General features: G+C 46.9%; 1 protein-coding gene across 1 annotated transcript in view; it reads right to left on the bottom strand.

The window, feature by feature from the left end:
- Positions 1-11,694: 11,694 nt before the first annotated feature.
- kdm5ba (lysine demethylase 5Ba) overlaps positions 11,695-21,947 on the bottom strand; it is an 86,102-nt gene continuing 75,849 nt past the window's right edge. Inside the window, exons 27-29 of the mRNA XM_079491191.1 lie at positions 20,007-20,197; positions 19,249-19,665; positions 11,695-12,912 (exon numbers count right to left, since the gene is read on the bottom strand). Of these exons, the coding sequence (XP_079347317.1) occupies positions 12,775-12,912; positions 19,249-19,665; positions 20,007-20,197 (746 nt within the window). The 3' untranslated portion in view covers positions 11,695-12,774. The remainder of the gene's footprint in view (positions 12,913-19,248; positions 19,666-20,006; positions 20,198-21,947) is intronic.

Genomic DNA, 21,947 nt, shown 5'->3' with positions numbered 1-21,947 from the left:
TATGTGTCTATAGGTCTATATGTCTATATGTCTATATGTGTCTATATGTCTATATGTCTATATGTGTCTATATGTGTCTATATGTCTATATGTGTCTATAGGTCTATATGTGTCTATAGGTCTATATGTGTCTATAGGTCTATATGTCTATATGTCTATATGTGTCTATATGTCTATATGTGTCTATAGGTCTATAGGTCTATATGTGTCTATAGGTCTATATGTCTATATGTGTCTATAGGTCTATATGTGTCTATAGGTCTATATGTCTATAGGTCTATATGTGTCTATAGGTCTATATGTCTATATGTGTCTATAGGTCTATATGTGTCTATAGGTCTATATGTGTCTATAGGTCTATATGTGTCTATAGGTCTATATGTCTATATGTGTCTATATGTGTCTATAGGTCTATATGTCTATAGGTCTATATGTGTCTATAGGTCTATATGTGTCTATATGTCTATATGTGTCTATAGGTCTATATGTGTCTATATGTCTATATGTGTCTATAGGTCTATATGTGTCTATATGTGTCTATATGTCTATATGTGTCTATAGGTCTATATGTGTCTATAGGTCTATATATGTCTATAGGTCTATATGTGTCTATAGGTCTATATGTGTCTATAGGTCTATATATGTCTATAGGTCTATATGTGTCTATAGGTCTATATGTCTATAGGTCTATATGTGTCTATATGTGTCTATAGGTCTATATGTGTCTATAGGTCTATATGTGTCTATAGGTCTATATGTGTCTATAGGTCTATATGTCTATAGGTCTATATGTGTCTATAGGTCTATATGTCTATATGTGTCTATAGGTGTCTATATGTCTATATGTGTCTATAGGTCTATATGTGTCTATAGGTCTATATGTCTATATGTGTCTATAGGTCTATATGTGTCTATAGGTCTATATGTGTCTATAGGTCTATATGTATATATCCTGAACACTACATTGTATGGTGTGTGTAACCTTCATCATATAAGCCTGTATGATGGTCTGGCCATATTGCAATAAGGGCTTCTATCTCTTCATTAGACCACGTGTGTCCACGGGTCATCTCTACGCGTCGCTGCGTAATAATGCCTTCTCCTTCTTTCTCGTGTGCCAAATACCAACTTACCGGTACTTACACATTCACTCCCTATGTTTTAATGCGATTGCATTCCCACCTGCAGTGATCCACACTCTGCTGCGTTTTGAACACCTGCAGTGATCCACACTCTGCTGCGTTTTGAACACCTGCAGTGATCCACACTCTGCTGCGTTTAGAACACCTGCAGTGATCCACACTCTGCTGTGTTTTGAACACCTGCAGTGATCCACACTCTGCTGTGTTTTGAACACCTGCAGTGATCCACACTCTGCTGCGTTTAGAACACCTGCAGTGATCCACACTCTGCTGTGTTTTGAACACCTGCAGTGATCCACACTCTGCTGTGTTTTGAACACCTGCAGTGATCCAAACTCTGCTGTGTTTTGAACACCTGCAGTGATCCACACTCTGCTGTGTTTTGAACACCTGCAGTGATCCACACTCTGCTGTGTTTTGAACACCTGCAGTGATCCACACTCTGCTGCGTTTTGAACACCTGCAGTGATCCGCACTCTGCTGCGTTTTGAACACCTGCAGTGATCCACACTCTGCTGCGTTTTGAAGCCAAGCGAAACCCCCGTTGTTTTGGGTCGGAGCAGAATGCGGTTCTTTGATGCGCGTTAGGATTCGAATCAAGCTTCACACCTGCCAAACGAACCGGACTTTCCCACAATGGATTCGTTTTAATCGCAGTAAAGCTTTCTGGTGTGAAGGTGACCTAAGACAGTGGTTCCCAAAGTGGGGTCCGGGGACCCCCAGGGGTACTTGAGGGAGTTCCAGGGGGACCCAGCTAATGATAGTTAGGAATTGATTTTACAATATAAATTGGGGGTCCCAGAGATAGAAATGCCATTAAATGGGGGTCCGTAGACTAATTCATGTCAAACTGGGGGTCCTTGAAATTAAACGGGTTGAGAATCACTGCTAGAGCCGTAAACATCTTCTCTTATGGGGGTCCCTGGCATATCTCTTCTCTGAAGGGGGTCCCTGGCATATCTCTTCTCTAAAGGGGGTCCCTGGCATGTCTCTTCTATTATGGGGGTCCCTGGCATGTCTCTTCTCTTATGGGGGTCCCTGGCATGTCTCTTCTCTTATGGGGGTCCCTGGCATGTCTCTTCTCTTATGGGGGTCCCTGGCATGTCTCTTCTCTTATGGGGGTCCCTGGCATGTCTCTTCTCTTAGGGGGTCCCTGGCATGTCTCTTCTCTTAAGGGGGTCCCTGGCATGTCTCTTCTCTTATGGGGGTCCCTGGCATGTCTCTTCTCTTAAGGGGGTCCCTGGCATGTCTCTTCTCTTAAGGGGGTCCCTGGCATGTCTCTTCTCTTAAGGGGGTCCCTGGCATGTCTCTTCTCTTAAGGGGGTCCCTGGCATGTCTCTTCTCTTAAGGGGGTCCCTGGCATGTCTCTTCTCTTAAGGGGGTCCCTGGCATGTCTCTTCTCTTAAGGGGGTCCCTGGCATGTCTCTTCTCTTATGGGGGTCCCTGGCATGTCTCTTCTCTTAAGGGGGTCCCTGGCATGTCTCTTCTCTTAAGGGGGTCCCTGGCATGTCTCTTCTCTTAAGGGGGTCCCTGGCATGTCTCTTCTCTTAAGGGGGTCCCTGGCATGTCTCTTCTCTTAAGGGGGTCCCTGGCATGTCTCTTCTCTTATGGGGGTCCCTGGCATGTCTCTTCTCTTAAGGGGGTCCCTGGCATGTCTCTTCTCTTAAGGGGGTCCCTGGCATGTCTCTTCTCTTAGGGGGTCCCTGGCATGTCTCTTCTCATAAGGGGGTCCCTGGCATGTCTCTTCTCTTAAGGGGGTCCCTGGCATGTCTCTTCTCTTAAGGGGGTCCCTGGCATGTCTCTTCTCTTAAGGGGGTCCCTGGCATGTCTCTTCTCTTAAGGGGGTCCCTGGCATGTCTCTTCTCTTATGGGGGTCCCTGGCATGTCTCTTCTCTTAAGGGGGTCCCTGGCATGTCTCTTCTCTTAAGGGGGTCCCTGGCATGTCTCTTCTCTTAGGGGGTCCCTGGCATGTCTCTTCTCTTAGGGGGTCCCTGGCATGTCTCTTCTCTTAAGGGGGTCCCTGGCATGTCTCTTCTCTTAAGGGGGTCCCTGGCATGTCTCTTCTCTTAAGGGGGTCCCTGGCATGTCTCTTCTCTTAAGGGGGTCCCTGGCATGTCTCTTCTCTTAAGGGGGTCCCTGGCATGTCTCTTCTCTTAAGGGGGTCCCTGGCATGTCTCTTCTCTTAAGGGGGTCCCTGGCATGTCTCTTCTCTTAAGGGGGTCCCTGGCATGTCTCTTCTCTTAAGGGGGTCCCTGGCATGTCTCTTCTCTTAAGGGGGTCCCTGGCATGTCTCTTCTCTTAAGGGGGTCCCTGGCATGTCTCTTCTCTTAAGGGGGTCCCTGGCATGTCTCTTCTCTTAAGGGGGTCCCTGGCATGTCTCTTCTCTTAAGGGGGTCCCTGGCATGTCTCTTCTCTTAAGGGGGTCCCTGGCATGTCTCTTCTCTTAAGGGGGTCCCTGGCATGTCTCTTCTCTTAGGGGGGTCCCTGGCATGTCTCTTCTCTTAAGGGGGTCCCTGGCATGTCTCTTCTCTTAAGGGGGTCCCTGGCATGTCTCTTCTCTTAAGGGGGTCCCTGGCATGTCTCTTCTCTTAGGGGGGTCCCTGGCATGTCTCTTCTCTTAAGGGGGTCCCTGGCATGTCTCTTCTCTTAAGGGGGTCCCTGGCATGTCTCTTCTCTTAAGGGGGTCCCTGGCATGTCTCTTCTCTTAAGGGGGTCCCTGGCATGTCTCTTCTCTTAAGGGGGTCCCTGGCATGTCTCTTCTCTTAAGGGGGTCCCTGGCATGTCTCTTCTCTTAAGGGGGTCCCTGGCATGTCTCTTCTCTTAAGGGGGTCCCTGGCATGTCTCTTCTCTTATGGGGGTCCCTGGCATGTCTCTTCTCTTAAGGGGGTCCCTGGCATGTCTCTTCTCTTAAGGGGGTCCCTGGCATGTCTCTTCTCTTAAGGGGGTCCCTGGCATGTCTCTTCTCTTAGGGGGGTCCCTGGCATGTCTCTTCTCTTAAGGGGGTCCCTGGCATGTCTCTTCTCTTAAGGGGGTCCCTGGCATGTCTCTTCTCTTAAGGGGGTCCCTGGCATGTCTCTTCTCTTAAGGGGGTCCCTGGCATGTCTCTTCTCTTAAGGGGGTCCCTGGCATGTCTCTTCTCTTAAGGGGGTCCCTGGTATATAGTGTCAATTTGGAGGTCCTTGACATGAAAAGGTTTGGGAAACACTGAGCTACAGTAGGCCCTACTAACTACTATAGTTAGTATATAGTCCATGGTGTCAGACCACATACTACTAGGCTTATAGTCCATGGTGTCAGACCACATACTACTAGGCTTATAGTCCATGGTGTCAGACCCCATACTACTAGGCTTATAGTCCATGGTGTCAAGACCACATACTACTAGGCTTATAGTCCATGGTGTCAGACCCCATCCTACTAGGCTTATAGTCCATGGTGTCAGACCCCATACTACTAGGCTTATAGTCCATGGTGTCAGACCACATACTACTAGGCTTATAGTCCATGGTGTCAGACCACATACTACTAGGCTTATAGTCCATGGTGTCAGACCACATACTACTAGGCTTATAGTCCATGGTGTCAGACCCCATACTACTAGGCTTATAGTCCATGGTGTCAAGACCACATACTACTAGGCTTATAGTCCATGGTGTCAGACCCCATACTACTAGGCTTATAGTCCATGGTGTCAGACCACATACTACTAGGCTTATAGTCAATGGTGTCAGACCCCATACTACTAGGCTTATAGTCCATGGTGTCAGACCACATACTACTAGGCTTATAGTCCATGGTGTCAGACCACATACTACTAGGCTTATAGTCCATGGTGTCAGACCACATACTACTAGGCTTATAGTCCATGGTGTCAGACCACATACTACTAGGCTTATAGTCCATGGTGTCAGACCACATACTACTAGGCTTATAGTCCATGGTGTCAGACCACATACTACTAGGCTTATAGTCCATGGTGTCAGACCCCATACTACTAGGCTTATAGTCCATGGTGTCAGACCCCATACTACTAGGCTTATAGTCCATGGTGTCAGACCACATACTACTAGGCTTATAGTCCATGGTGTCAGACCCCATACTACTAGGCTTATAGTCCATGGTGTCAGACCACATACTACTAGGCTTATAGTCCATGGTGTCAGACCACATACTACTAGGCTTATAGTCCATGGTGTCAGACCACATACTACTAGGCTTATAGTCCATGGTGTCAGACCCCATACTACTAGGCTTATAGTCCATGGTGTCAGACCACATACTACTAGGCTTATAGTCCATGGTGTCAGACCACATACTACTAGGCTTATAGTCCATGGTGTCAGACCACATACTACTAGGCTTATAGTCCATGGTGTCAGACCCCATACTACTAGGCTTATAGTCCATGGTGTCAGACCCCATACTACTAGGCTTATAGTCCATGGTGTCAGACCACATACTACTAGGCTTATAGTCCATGGTGTCAGACCACATACTACTAGGCTTATAGTCCATGGTGTCAGACCACATACTACTAGGCTTATAGTCCATGGTGTCAGACCCCATACTACTAGGCTTATAGTCCATGGTGTCAGACCACATACTACTAGGCTTATAGTCCATGGTGTCAGACCACATACTACTAGGCTTATAGTCCATGGTGTCAGACCACATACTACTAGGCTTATAGTCCATGGTGTCAGACCCCATACTACTAGGCTTATAGTCCATGGTGTCAGACCCCATACTACTAGGCTTATAGTCCATGGTGTCAGACCCCATACTACTAGGCTTATAGTCCATGGTGTCAGACCACATACTACTAGGCTTATAGTCCATGGTGTCAGACCACATACTACTAGGCTTATAGTCCATGGTGTCAGACCACATACTACTAGGCTTATAGTCCATGGTGTCAGACCCCATACTACTAGGCTTATAGTCCATGGTGTCAGACCACATACTACTAGGCTTATAGTCCATGGTGTCAGACCACATACTACTAGGCTTATAGTCCATGGTGTCAGACCACATACTACTAGGCTTATAGTCCATGGTGTCAGACCACATACTACTAGGCTTATAGTCCATGGTGTCAGACCACATACTACTAGGCTTATAGTCCATGGTGTCAGACCACATACTACTAGGCTTATAGTCCATGGTGTCAGACCACATACTACTAGGCTTATAGTCCATGGTGTCAGACCCCATACTACTAGGCTTATAGTCCATGGTGTCAGACCACATACTACTAGGCTTATAGTCCATGGTGTCAGACCCCATACTACTAGGCTTATAGTCCATGGTGTCAGACCACATACTACTAGGCTTATAGTCCATGGTGTCAAGACCACATACTACTAGGCTTATAGTCCATGGTGTCAGACCACATACTACTAGGCTTATAGTCCATGGTGTCAGACCCCATACTACTAGGCTTATAGTCCATGGTGTCAGACCACATACTACTAGGCTTATAGTCCATGGTGTCAGACCACATACTACTAGGCTTTCATGTATATACTATAGTTAGTAGTAGTCCATGGTGTCAGACCACATACTACTAGGCTTATAGTCCATGGTGTCAGACCCCATACTACTAGGCTTATAGTCCATGGTGTCAGACCACATACTACTAGGCTTATAGTCCATGGTGTCAGACCACATACTACTAGGCTTATATTCCATGGTGTCAGACCACATACTACTAGGCTTATAGTCCATGGTGTCAGACCCCATACTACTAGGCTTATAGTCCATGGTGTCAGACCACATACTACTAGGCTTATAGTCCATGGTGTCAGACCACATACTACTAGGCTTATAGTCCATGGTGTCAGACCACATACTACTAGGCTTATAGTCCATGGTGTCAGACCACATACTACTAGGCTTATAGTCCATGGTGTCAGACCACATACTACTAGGCTTATAGTCCATGGTGTCAGACCCCATACTACTAGGCTTATAGTCCATGGTGTCAGACCACATACTACTAGGCTTATAGTCCATGGTGTCAGACCACATACTACTAGGCTTATAGTCCATGGTGTCAGACCACATACTACTAGGCTTATAGTCCATGGTGTCAGACCACATACTACTAGGCTTATAGTCCATGGTGTCAGACCACATACTACTAGGCTTATAGTCCATGGTGTCAGACCCCATACTACTAGGCTTATAGTCCATGGTGTCAGACCACATACTACTAGGCTTATAGTCCATGGTGTCAAGACCACATACTACTAGGCTTATAGTCCATGGTGTCAGACCACATACTACTAGGCTTATAGTCCATGGTGTCAGACCACATACTACTAGGCTTATAGTCCATGGTGTCAGACCCCATACTACTAGGCTTATAGTCCATGGTGTCAGACCACATACTACTAGGCTTATAGTCCATGGTGTCAGACCACATACTACTAGGCTTTCATGTATATACTATAGTTAGTAGGAGTCCATGGTGTCAGACCACATACTACTAGGCTTATAGTCCATGGTGTCAGACCCCATACTACTAGGCTTATAGTCCATGGTGTCAGACCCCATACTACTAGGCTTATAGTCCATGGTGTCAGACCACATACTACTAGGCTTATAGTCCATGGTGTCAAGACCACATACTACTAGGCTTATAGTCCATGGTGTCAAGACCATATACTACTAGGCTTATAGTCCATGGTGTCAGACCACATACTACTAGGCTTATAGTCCATGGTGTCAGACCCCATACTACTAGGCTTATAGTCCATGGTGTCAGACCCCATACTACTAGGCTTATAGTCCATGGTGTCAGACCACATACTACTAGGCTTATAGTCCATGGTGTCAGACCACATACTACTAGGCTTTCATGTATATACTATAGTTAGTAGTAGTCCATGGTGTCAGACCACATACTACTAGGCTTTCATGTGAGTTAAGAGTTCAATTCCACTAGTTCTGGTTTGAATTGTTTGTTAAATTGCTTTTTGTTGTATCACTGTAATTTACCATACTTAAAGGACAACTTTAGTTTTTCAACCAAGGTTCATGTTTTAGGTTGTTATTAGAGAAAGTAAAAGATGAGTGTTAATTTCTTTTCATTTGCTGCTTTTTCATTTAAGGGATTTTAGCTGTTTTTGACAGGGGGGGGGGGGGGGCGGGGGCATTCGAGCATGGAGACAACGAGTGGTTCCAGACCAAAACGTTTTATTTTTGGCGATGGCAGGTTCGTCTCGTTTCCAGGCTAAGGTTTGAGCTCGGCAGCGACATTATTCAATTTGAGTTTATACATGTTATTTATTTCCCATCCATCTTCAACCGCTTATCCGTAGTCGGGTCACGGGGGCAACAGCTCCACCAGAGTGCTCCAGACTTCCCTCTACAGAGCAACATTAGTGACTTCCTCCTGGGGGATCCCGAGGTGTTCCAAGGCCAGTGAGTCGATGTGTTTCCTCCAACTGGTCCTTGGTCTGCCCCAGGGTCTCCTCCCAGTGGAGATATAATCCGTCTGCCCTGGTGTCTCCTCCCAGTGGAGATATAATCCATCTGGTCCTTGGTCTGCCCCAGGGTCTCCTCCCAGTGGAGATATAATCCATCTGGTCCTTGGTCTGCCCTGGTGTCTCCTCCCAGTGGAGATATAATCCATCTGGTCCTTGGTCTGCCCCGGGGTCTCCTCCCAGTGGAGATATAATCCATCTGGTCCTTGGTCTGCCCCGGTGTCTCCTCCCAGTGGAGATATAATCCATCTGGTCCTTGGTCTGCCCCTGGGGTCTCCTCCGAGTGGAGATATAATCCATCTGGTCCTTGGTCTGCCCCGGGGTCTCCTCCCAGTGGGTCGTGGTCCTTGGTCTGCCCCGGGGTCTCCTCCCAGTGGGACAAGCCTCGAGGACCTCCCTAGGGAGACGCCCGAGAGGCATCCTAACCAGATGCCCCGAACCACCTAAGCTGGCTCCTTTCCAGGCGATTTCCCCTTCCATAAATCCAGCATTGTATTATTTTATTCACAAGCAAATGAACAAGTGATTCCGAGTCACTCGTGGTGAGAAGCCCCCCCAAAAATAAATACTTTGAATAAAATAATTTGAGGATACGTTTGGACACCAGATCGGGAACAACAGTTTTTATTTTATTTTATAATGCAAACCGCAACATATGAATTATATTATTTACCCAAAAGGAGCAGAAAAAGGTGAATATTTATACCCGTGGCAGTTTAATCACAGCTGTGTTAGCTCTAAACGCAACACATTTCATTCTAGAGTCAAAAAGGGGAAATCCCTAAAAAACAGAATTTACATTTCTAAATGTTCATCGACAGCATTCTTATAGTTTAACATGAATAACTGTTTACTCAAAGCCAGGAACACAAAGGGTTAGGGTTAGGGTTAGCCCTAGCCCTAACCCTAACCCTAACCCAAAGCCAGGAACACAAAGGGTTTACAATTTAAACAAAATAAAGAAAACCCCAAACGAGACAATTTAAATAATGTCCAGTAAAGGAAGTGGTTTCCCAAAACGTTTCAGCTCCAGAAAAAAACCCAAAAAGATAAAATAATTTGTCAGGGAAAAGAGAAAATGTCAGATCTTCAAGCTAAACACGGTCCGCGAACCGTGTTTTGCGAGCTTGAAGATCTGCCATTTTCTCTACTTCTTAGGCATCCGTTTGTTTTCTAATTCAGGGACATTTCTTTGATTATAATTGAATTTGTTTTATTTTACTCATGAAATTCTTTGAGAAAATGTTTTTGAATTTGTTTTCAACTCATGTTTGAGGACGACTTCTTCTACAGAAAATATTTTTTAAGATTCAGGAAACACAAAATAAATGGATATTTCACTCACGACGACCCGGAACAAATCGGTCGAGAGTAAAACAGTTTGTGAAACGGTGAGGATAAATGGGAGAGCAGATCATCAACCCACAGACAGACAGCAGGATTATGGGATAATATTTCCAGTTAATATCGGTTAGCACTACAAACAAAACACTGGTGAAATGACTAAACTATATTTCATTTCTCTCCAAAAGGAAACACAGAAGAGTTATCCGTGTATAAACTGTTCAACAGCATTATGAATTAATGTAATTTCTGTTTTAAACGGGAAGACTTTGCTTCGAGAAAGAAAGCATTCTATCAAAGAACTCCTAAATCACAAATATATAAGCTTCAGGTGAAAACCGAACTCCAATTAATTCAGTTCAGTTATTTTGCTCAGATAAATAATATTATTAACTCTACAAGAGAAAAGATAGAAGCTTCACATTGTTCAGATACATGTAAAAAAAAAAAAAAAAAAAATACAGGAGGAAGTTCCAAAACGCGTGTCGTCGTCAAACTGACTTTTTTTTCGTCTTTTTTTTTTGTCGTTTTTTTTGGTTGAAAAATCCCTGCAATGTTGGTTTTTTTGAAACATCTGCCGTAATTATTTTTTGTACAATCTGCATCAAGGAGAAAAAAACAAGTGTTGGAAGGATTAGTTGGACCGTCTGGCTGAACAAACCCACTGGACCACAGTCTGGCTGAACAAACCCACTGGACCACAGTCTGGCTGAACAAACCCACTGGACCACAGGCTGGCTGAACCCACTGGACCACAGGCTGGCTGAACCCACTGGACCACAGTCTGGCTGAACAAACCCACTGGACCACAGGCTGGCTGAACCCACTGGACCACAGGCTGGCTGAACAAACCCACTGGACCGTCTGGCTGAACAAACCCACTGGACCACAGGCTGGCTGAACCCACTGGACCACAGGCTGGCTGAACAAACCCACTGGACCGTCTGGCTGAACAAACCCACTGGACCGCCTGGCTGAACAAACCCACTGGACCGGCTGGCTGAACAGACCCACTGGACCACAGTCTGGCTGAACAAACCCACTGGACCACAGTCTGGCTGAACAAACCCACTGGACCGTCCGGCTGGCTGAACAAACCCACTGGACCGTCTGGCTGAACAAACCCACTGGACCGTCTGGCTGGCTGAACAAACCCACTGGACCGTCCGGCTGGCTGAACAAACCCACTCAGCCACCGTCGAACGGAAAACAGCGTCAGGGGAAAAAAAAGATCTTGTCGTAACTCTGGAAAAAAGTCTCGAGGAGAAAAAGGTATACGTAGCACCGAAGTCACTAAGGAGAGCAAGCAGGAAGAGGAAGGAGTTTGAAGGGTTTAGGGAGGAGACCGCAGGGGCTGGGGGCCCACAGGGAGGGCTGGGGGCCCACAGGGAGGGCTGTGGCCCCACAGCCCCACAGGGAGGGCTGTGGCCCCACAGCCCCACAGGGAGGGCTGTGGCCCCACAGCCCCACAGGGAGGGCTGTGGCCCCACAGCCCCACAGGGAGGGCTGTGGCCCCACAGGGCGGGCTGTGACCCCACAGCCCCACAGGGAGGGCTGGGGGCCCACAGGGGGCCCACAGGGCGGGCTCTGACCACCACGGTTAATTCAATAAGGTTAGGAGGTGAAGACCGTACGGTGGACTCCATGTTACTCCTGGAAGGAAAGAAACATGTGCAGTTGAGACCAAGGAAGCTTGGCTGCATTTAGTCCATTGCGCATGTTTCTTTCCTTCCAGGGAGCAACATGGAGTCCACCGTACGGTCTTCGCTTCCTAACCTTATTTAATTAACCTTGGTGGCTGTGGCCCCCACAGGGCTGTGAGGGCTCTACAGGACTGTGGCCCCACAGTCCAGCGACCACGCCCACCGAGCTGTGTGTGTTTTGGTCTCTCCAGTCAGTCAGTCAGTCTCCCTCCCTCCCTCCTGTCGTAGTCTGGCTCAGAGCCATAGAGCAGTCAGTCTCCCTCCCTCCTGTCGTAGTCTGGCTCAGAGCCATAGAGCAAGACAGATGTTACCACAACTCTGTTCACTTCATGGGGCTTCAGTCCAATGGAGGCTCTCCTACATAGACTTCTATTGGCCGAAGGGTGACTGGAAGTAGGCAGAATGCACTGGACTCAGGCCTGAACAGCCCAGCTTTAATGATCTTAAAATCGCCCTTATTTTAGATTGTTTATTTTAGTAATAGTACAACATAAACATTACAGAGACTTTAGTTGTCACTGTACAATACTTTAAAACAGTTGTCATGTTGCACACATTGCCTAAAATTGCTGATATCTGCGCCGCCCTCGTTGAAAACAATGTATTTCCAACTCCAGCTTGTCCCTCTCCATCCAGGCTGCATGAATGTCGTAACTGTCTTACTCTATGGCTCTGATGGACTCTTCAGTCAGTCTCCCCTGTGGTAGTCTGGCTGTGTGGACTCTTCAGTCTCCCCTATCGTAGTCTGGCTGTGTGGACTCTTCAGTCTCCCCTGTGGTAGTCTGGCTGTGTGGACTCTTCAGTCTCCCCTGTGGTAGTCTGGCTGTATGGACTCTTCAGTCTCCCCTGTGGTAGTCTGGCTGTGTGGACTCTTCAGTCTCCCCTGTGGTAGTCTGGCTGTGTGGACTCTTCAGTCTCCCCTGTGGTAGTCTGGCTGTGTGGACTCTTCAGTCTCCCCTGTGGTAGTCTGGCTGTGTGGACTCTTCAGTCTCCCCTGTGGTAGTCTGGCTGTATGGACTCTTCAGTCTCCCCTATCGTAGTCTGGCTGTGTGGACTCTTCAGTCTCCCCTATCGTAGTCTGGCTGTGTGGACTCTTCAGTCTCCCCTATCGTAGTCTGGCTGTGTGCAGCTGATGCAGATGTAGTCGTCACTCTCGGCCTGGTCGGCCGACAGACCCACACACACCTGGTGGAACCACTGGTTGCAGTTCCCGTCGCACTGGACCCAGTCCACCTGAAACAGAACCCACAGAAACAATGTTACTATAGACCCAGTCCACCTGAAACACTGTTACTATAGACCCAGTCCACCTGAAACACTGTTACTATAGACCCAGTCCACCTGAAACACTGTTACTATAGACCCAGTCCACCTGAAACACTGTTACTATAGACCCAGTCTACCTGAAACACTGTTACTATAGACCCAGTCCACCTGAAACACTGTTACTATAGACCCAGTCCACCTGAAACACTGTTACTATAGACCCAGTCCACCTGAAACACTGTTACTATAGACCCAGTCCACCTGAAACACTGTTACTATAGACCCAGTCCACCTGAAACACTGTTACTATAGACCCAGTCCACCTGAAACACTGTTACTATAGACCCAGTCCACCTGAAACACTGTTACTATAGACCCAGTCTACCTGAAACACTGTTACTATAGACCCAGTCCACCTGAAACACTGTTACTATAGACCCAGTCCACCTGAAACACTGTTACTATAGACCCAGTCCACCTGAAACACTGTTACTATAGACCCAGTCTACCTGAAACACTGTTACTATAGACCCAGTCTACCTGAAACACTGTTACTATAGACCCAGTCCACCTGAAACACTGTTACTATAGACCCAGTCCACCTGAAACACTGTTACTATAGACCCAGTCCACCTGAAACACTGTTACTATAGACCCAGTCTACATGAAACACTGTTACTATAGACCCAGTCCACCTGAAACACTGTTACTATAGACCCAGTCCACCTGAAACACTGTTACTATAGACCCAGTCCACCTGAAACACTGTTACTATAGACCCAGTCCACCTGAAACACTGTTACTATAGACCCAGTCTACATGAAACACTGTTACTATAGACCCAGTCCACCTGAAACACTGTTACTATAGACCCAGTCTACCTGAAACACTTACTATAGACCCAGTCCACCTGAAACACTGTTACTATAGACGCAGTCCACCTGAAACACTGTTACTATAGACCCAGTCCACCTGAAACACTGTTACTATAGACCCAGTCCACCTGAAACACTGTTACTATAGACCCAGTCCACCTGAAACACTGTTACTATAGACCCAGTCCACCTGAAACACTGTTACTATAGACCCAGTCCACCTGAAACACTGTTACTATAGACCCAGTCTACCTGAAACACTGTTACTATAGACCCAGTCCACCTGAAACACTGTTACTATAGACCCAGTCTACCTGAAACACTGTTACTATAGACCCAGTCTACCTGAAACACTGTTACTATAGACCCAGTCTACCTGAAACACTGTTACTATAGACCCAGTCCACCTGAAACACTGTTACTATAGACCCAGTCCACCTGAAACACTGTTACTATAGACCCAGTCTACCTGAAACACTGTTACTATAGACCCAGTCCACCTGAAACACTGTTACTATAGACCCAGTCCACCTGAAACACTGTTACTATAGACCCAGTCCACCTGAAACACTGTTACTATAGACCCAGTCCACCTGAAACACTGTTACTATAGACCCAGTCTACCTGAAACACTGTTACTATAGACCCAGTCTACCTGAAACACTGTTACTATAGACCCAGTCTACCTGAAACACTGTTACTATAGACCCAGTCCACCTGAAACACTGTTACTATAGACCCAGTCCACCTGAAACACTGTTACTATAGACCCAGTCTACCTGAAACACTTACTATAGACCCAGTCCACCTGAAACACTGTTACTATAGACCCAGTCTACCTGAAACACTTACTATAGACCCAGTCCACCTGAAACACTGTTACTATAGATCCAGTCCACCTGAAACACTGTTACTATAGACCCAGTCCACCTGAAACACTGTTACTATAGACCCAGTCTACCTGAAACACTGTTACTATAGACCCAGTCTACCTGAAACACTTACTATAGACCCAGTCCACCTGAAACACTGTTACTATAGACCCAGTCTACCTGAAACACTTACTATAGACCCAGTCCACCTGAAACACTGTTACTATAGACCCAGTCTACCTGAAACACTTACTATAGACCCAGTCCACCTGAAACACTGTTACTATAGACCCTGTCCACCTGAAACACTGTTACTATAGACCCAGTCCACCTGAAACACTGTTACTATAGACCCAGTCCACCTGAAACACTGTTACTATAGACCCTGTCCACCTGAAACACTGTTACTATAGACCCAGTCCACCTGAAACACTGTTACTATAGACCCAGTCCACCTGAAACACTGTTACTATAGACCCAGTCCACCTGAAACACTGTTACTATAGACCCAGTCCACCTGAAACACTGTTACTATAGACCCAGTCCACCTGAAACACTGTTACTATAGACCCAGTCCACCTGAAACACTGTTACTATAGACCCAGTCCACCTGAAACACTGTTACTATAGACCCAGTCTACCTGAAACACTTACTATAGACCCAGTCCACCTGAAACACTGTTACTATAGACCCAGTCCACCTGAAACACTGTTACTATAGACCCAGTCCACCTGAAACACTGTTACTATAGACCCAGTCTACCTGAAACACTTACTATAGACCCAGTCCACCTGAAACACTGTTACTATAGACCCAGTCTACCTGAAACACTTACTATAGACCCAGTCCACCTGAAACACTGTTACTATAGACCCTGTCCACCTGAAACACTGTTACTATAGACCCAGTCCACCTGAAACACTGTTACTATAGACCCAGTCCACCTGAAACACTGTTACTATAGACCCAGTCCACCTGAAACACTGTTACTATAGACCCAGTCCACCTGAAACACTGTTACTATAGACCCAGTCCACCTGAAACACTGTTACTATAGACCCAGTCCACCTGAAACACTGTTACTATAGACCCAGTCCACCTGAAACACTGTTACTATAGACCCAGTCCACCTGAAACACTGTTACTATAGACCCAGTCCACCTGAAACACTGTTACTATAGGCCCAGTCCACCTGAAACACTGTTACTATAGACCCAGTCCACCTGAAACACTGTTACTATAGACCCAGTCCACCTGAAACACTGTTACTATAGACCCAGTCCACCTGAAACACTGTTACTATAGACCCAGTCCACCTGAAACACTGTTACTATAGACCCAGTCCACCTGAAACACTGTTACTATAGACCCAGTCCACCTGAAACACTGTTACTATAGACCCAGTCCACCTGAAACAATGTTACTATAGACCCAGTCCACCTGAAACACTGTTACTATAGACCCAGTCCACCTGAAACACTGTTACTATAGACCCAGTCCACCTGAAACACTGTTACTATAGACCCAGTCCACCTGAAACACTGTTACTATAGACCCAGTCCACCTGAAACACTGTTACTATAGACCCAGTCCACCTGAAACACTGTTACTATAGACCCAGTCCACCTGAAACACTGTTACTATAGACCCAGTCCACCTGAAACAATGTTACTATAGACCCAGTCCACCTGAAACACTGTTACTATAGACCCAGTCCACCTGAAACACTGTTACTATAGACCCAGTCCACCTGAAACACTGTTACTATAGACCCAGTCCACCTGAAACACTGTTACTATAGACCCAGTCCACCTGAAACACTGTTACTATAGACCCAGTCCACCTGAAACACTGTTACTATAGACCCAGTCCACCTGAAACACTGTTACTATAGACCCAGTCCACCTGAAACACTGTTACTATAGACCCAGTCCACCTGAAACACTGTTACTATAGACCCAGTCCACCTGAAACACTGTTACTATAGACCCAGTCCACCTGAAACACTGTTACTATAGACCCAGTCCACCTGAAACACTGTTACTATAGACCCAGTCCACCTGAAACACTGTTACTATAGACCCAGTCCACCTGAAACACTGTTACTATAGACCCAGTCCACCTGAAACACTGTTACTATAGACCCAGTCCACCTGAAACACTGTTACTATAGACCCAGTCCACCTGAAACACTGTTACTATAGACCCAGTCTACCTGAAACACTGTTACTATAGACCCAGTCCACCTGAAACACTGTTACTATAGACCCAGTCTACCTGAAACACTGTTACTATAGACCCAGTCCACCTGAAACACTGTTACTATAGACCCAGTCCACCTGAAACACTGTTACTATAGACCCAGTCTACCTGAAACACTGTTACTATAGACCCAGTCCACCTGAAACACTGTTACTATAGACCCAGTCTACCTGAAACACTGTTACTATAGACCCAGTCCACCTGAAACACTGTTACTATAGACCCAGTCCACCTGAAACACTGTTACTATAGACCCAGTCCACCTGAAACACTGTTACTATAGACCCAGTCCACCTGAAACACTGTTACTATAGACCCAGTCCACCTGAAACACTGTTACTATAGACCCAGTCCACCTGAAACACTGTTACTATAGACCCAGTCCACCTGAAACACTGTTACTATAGACCCAGTCTACCTGAAACACTGTTACTATAGACCCAGTCCACCTGAAACACTGTTACTATAGACCCAGTCCACCTGAAACACTGTTACTATAGACCCAGTCTACCTGAAACACTGTTACTATAGACCCAGTCCACCTGAAACACTGTTACTATAGACCCAGTCTACCTGAAACACTGTTACTATAGACCCAGTCCACCTGAAACACTGTTACTATAGACCCAGTCTACCTGAAACACTGTTACTATAGACCCAGTCTACCTGAAACACTGTTACTATAGACCCAGTCTACCTGAAACACTGTTACTATAGACCCAGTCCACCTGAAACACTGTTACTATAGACCCAGTCCACCTGAAACACTGTTACTATAGACCCAGTCTACCTGAAACACTGTTACTATAGACCCAGTCTACCTGAAACACTGTTACTATAGACCCAGTCCACCTGAAACACTGTTACTATAGACCCAGTCCACCTGAAACACTGTTACTATAGACCCAGTCCACCTGAAACACTGTTACTATAGACCCAGTCCACCTGAAACACTGTTACTATAGACCCAGTCCACCTGAAACACTGTTACTATAGACCCTGTTTTCACCAGAAACGACATCCATTGGGCCGATTTGGAGATACAGGCCATTGGAAGCAGGGCCGCGGCCACTATAGATACAGGCCATTGGAAGCAGGGCCGCGGCCACTATAGATACAGGCCATTGGAAGCAGGGCCGCGGCCACAGATACAGGCCATTGGAAGCAGGGCCGCGGCCACAGATACAGGCCATTGGAAGCAGGGCCGCGGCCACTATAGATACAGGCCATTGGAAGCAGGGCCGTGGCCACTATAGATACAGGCCATTGGAAGCAGGGCCGCGGCCACAGATACAGGCCATTGGAAGCAGGGCCGCGGCCACAGATACAGGCCATTGGAAGCAGGGCCGCGGCCGCTGAGATACAGGCCATTGGAAGCAGGGCCGCGGCCACAGATACAGGCCATTGGAAGCAGGGCCGCGGCCACAGATACAGGCCATTGGAAGCAGGGCCGCGGCCGCTGAGATACAGGCCATTGGAAGCAGGGCCGCGGCCACAGATACAGGCCATTGGAAGCAGGGCCGCGGCCACTATAGATACAGGCCATTGGAAGCAGGGCCGCGGCCACAGATACAGGCCATTGGAAGCAGGGCCGCGGCCACAGATACAGGCCATTGGAAGCAGGGCCGCGGCCACAGATACAGGCCATTGGAAGCAGGGCCGCGGCCACTATAGATACAGGCCATTGGAAGCAGGGCCGCGGCCACTATAGATACAGGCCATTGGAAGCAGGGCCGCGGCCGCTGCACCACTTTGACTGTTACGCTAACGAGCGGTTGCTAACGATACGATCGGATCAAAACATGGATTAAAGAATATAAACACCTAGAAAACGTAGGCTACGGTTCTGACTAACTAAAAACAAATTAAAACATGGTTTAATATCAATATCAAGACGCGTATACACATCATCAGCATAATTAGTGTTAAGTACATTACATTCTGGTGATTTAACACATTCAGGGCGGGAACCCCTTTTGGTGTTTTATAGCATTATGTTATACTTTAGCTATTGAAAAATAGCAGATCTACAAGCTCATAGCGCGGCACCGAGTTCTGAGGGGTCCCTAGAACAACATATTTTCAAATGGGGGTCCGCGGCCAATTACATATAATGTTTGGGGTCCTTGACATGAAATATTGAGCACCACTGATATAGAAACTTAGGTATTTAAGAAAACTATCAGGATTTAGAAGACATTTTTAGAAGGTCCTCAGACCTGAGTCAGGTCTAAATGATTTAAAACACAACATGGGTGAGGTAATCGGTGAGGTAATGGTAGTGGAGCATCACCTCGTCTCCCTCCGGCTCGCGGCACCACGGCGCGGCGCACAGAGAGTAGTCCTCCTCGTCTGAGTCTGACGGCGCCGACGCAGGGGCCGACGCAGGGGGAGGAGCCAACGACTCTGGGGGAGGAGCCGGGCGGTCAGGCGACACGAGGCTGACCGGAGGAGAGCTGCACCTCTTGGTGGTCGGGGGGGTGGAGGAGGTGAGCTCACTGTGCTGCTGCTGCTGGTGGTGATGGTGGTGGTGGTGGTGACTCTTCTCCCTGTGCGTGGACTTGGACCTCTTCTTGCGGGACTTCTTGGCTCGGTCTCGGTCCCGGTCTCGGTCCCGAGACGAGTCGGAGCTGTCCTTACGCCGCTTGGTCCTCTTGTGCTCCTTCTGGCCGTTCACCACCGCCTCCTTTTTGTGACAGGAACCTCCGCTCTGTTGACAAACGTGTCAATTTACATTATTTTTTCGATAACAGGGCTCAGCTACGAGCCATGCCAAGATAACAGGGCTCAGCTACGAGCCATGCCAAGATAACAGGGCTCAGCTACGAGCCATGCCAAGATAACAGGGCTCAGCTACGAGCCATGCTAAGATAACAGGGCTCAGCTACGAGCCATGCCAAGATAACAGGCTCAGCTACGAGCCATGCCAAGATAACAGGGCTCAGCTACGAGCCATGCTAAGATAACAGGGCTCAGCTACGAGCCATGCCAAGATAACAGGGCTCAGCTACGAGCCATGCCCACTTTTGGTTTTGGTTTTAGTGGAGTTACCTGGGTTGGGTGGAGGCTCCCTCTGTGATGGTGGTGGTGGTGATGGGGGTGGTGGTCCGAGGGGCTCCTGGGTGGAGGAGGGGGGGGCAGCAGGCAGCGCAGCACCGCCCGGTACAGCTGCTCCGTCTCTGGGAGGGTGACCTGGAGCAGGAAGCCCTCCACCATCAGCTCCTCCAGATCTGGACCCAGGACTACAGGAAACAGAAACACTTTACTATGACCCAGAACTACACACCACAGTCTCACTTTACTATGACCCAGAACTACACACCACAGTCTCACTTTACTATGACCCAGAACTACACACCACATAGTCTCACTTTACTATGACCCAGAACTACACCCCACATGTCTCACGTTGCCAGACTGTTGCCTCTCGCAAAATTCAAATACCTCCATCATACAGTCTGGAGCAACGGAAGCTCTGATCATGAGTAAAATATAAATGCTTCCGTCATACAGTCTGGAGCAACGGAAGCTCTGATCATGAGTAAAATATAAATGCTTCCGTCATACAGTCTGGAGCAACGGAAGCTCTGATCATGAGTAAAATATAAACGCTTCCGTCATACAGTCTGGAGCAACGGAAGCTCTGATCATGAGTAAAATATAAATGCTTCCGTCGTACAGTCTGGAGCAACGGAAGCTCTGATCATGAGTAAAATATAAATGCTTCCGTCGTACAGTCTGGAGCAACGGAAGCTCTGATCATGAGTAAAATATAAATGCTTCCGTCGTACAGTCTGGAGCAACAGAAGCTCTGATCATCAGTAAAATATAAATGCTTCCGTCATACAGTCTGAAGCAACGGAAGCTCTGATCATGAGTAAAATATAAATGCTTCCGTCATACAGTCTGGAGCAACGGAAGCTCTGATCATGAGTAAAATATAAATGCTTCCGTCATACAGTCTGGAGCAACGGAAGCTCTGATCATGAGTAAAATATAAATGCTTCCGTCGTACAGTCTGGAGCAACGGAAGCTCTGATCATGAGTCAAATATAAATGCTTCCGTCATACAGTCTGGAGCAACGGAAGCTCTGATCATGAGTAAAATATAAATGCTTCCGTCATACAGTCTGGAGCAACGGAAGCTCTGATCATGAGTAAAATATAAATGCTTCCGTCATACAGTCTGGAGCAACGGAAGCTCTGATCATGAGTCAAATATAAATGCTTCCGTCATACAGTCTGGAGCAACGGAAGCTCTGATCATGAGTAAAATATAAATGCTTCCGTCATACAGTCTGGAGCAACGGAAGCTCTGATCATGAGTCAAATATAAATGCTTCCGTCATACAGTCTGGAGCAACGGAAGCTCTGATCACGAGTAAAATTCCGTCATACTGCACTGCAATGGGAAGTTCATTCCATAGTTTAGATTGGGAGTGAGTCTGTAGTTCTGACTGCAATGGGAAGTTCATTCCATAGTTTAGATTGGGAGTGAGTCTGTAGTTCTGACTGCAATGGGAAGTTCATTCCATAGTTTAGATTGGGAGTGAGTCTGTAGTTCTGACTGCAATGGGAAGTTCATTCCATAGTTTAGATTGGGAGTGAGTCTGTAGTTCTGACTGCAATGGGAAGTTCATTCCATAGTTTAGATTGGGAGTGAGTCTGTAGTTCTGACTGCAATGGGAAGTTCATTCCATAGTTTAGATTGGGAGTGAGTCTGTAGTTCTGACTGCAATGGGAAGTTCATTCCATAGTTTAGATTGGGAGTGAGTCTGTAGTTCTGACTGCAATGGGAAGTTCATTCCATAGTTTAGATTGGGAGTGAGTCTGTAGTTCTGACTGCAATGGGAAGTTCATTCCATAGTTTAGATTGGGAGTATTATAATCATTGGTCTAGTATTATAATCATTGGTCTAGTATTATAATCATTGGTCTAGTATTATAATCATTGGTCTAGTATTATAATCTTTGGTCTAGTATTATAATCAT

Source organism: Electrona antarctica (genome assembly GCF_951216825.1).
Source record: "Electrona antarctica genome assembly, chromosome: 21".
NCBI classification, from domain to species: domain Eukaryota; kingdom Metazoa; phylum Chordata; class Actinopteri; order Myctophiformes; family Myctophidae; genus Electrona; species Electrona antarctica.
The sequence above is the reverse complement of the archived record's forward strand: the minus strand, read 5'-3'. Positions and strand labels throughout refer to the sequence as shown.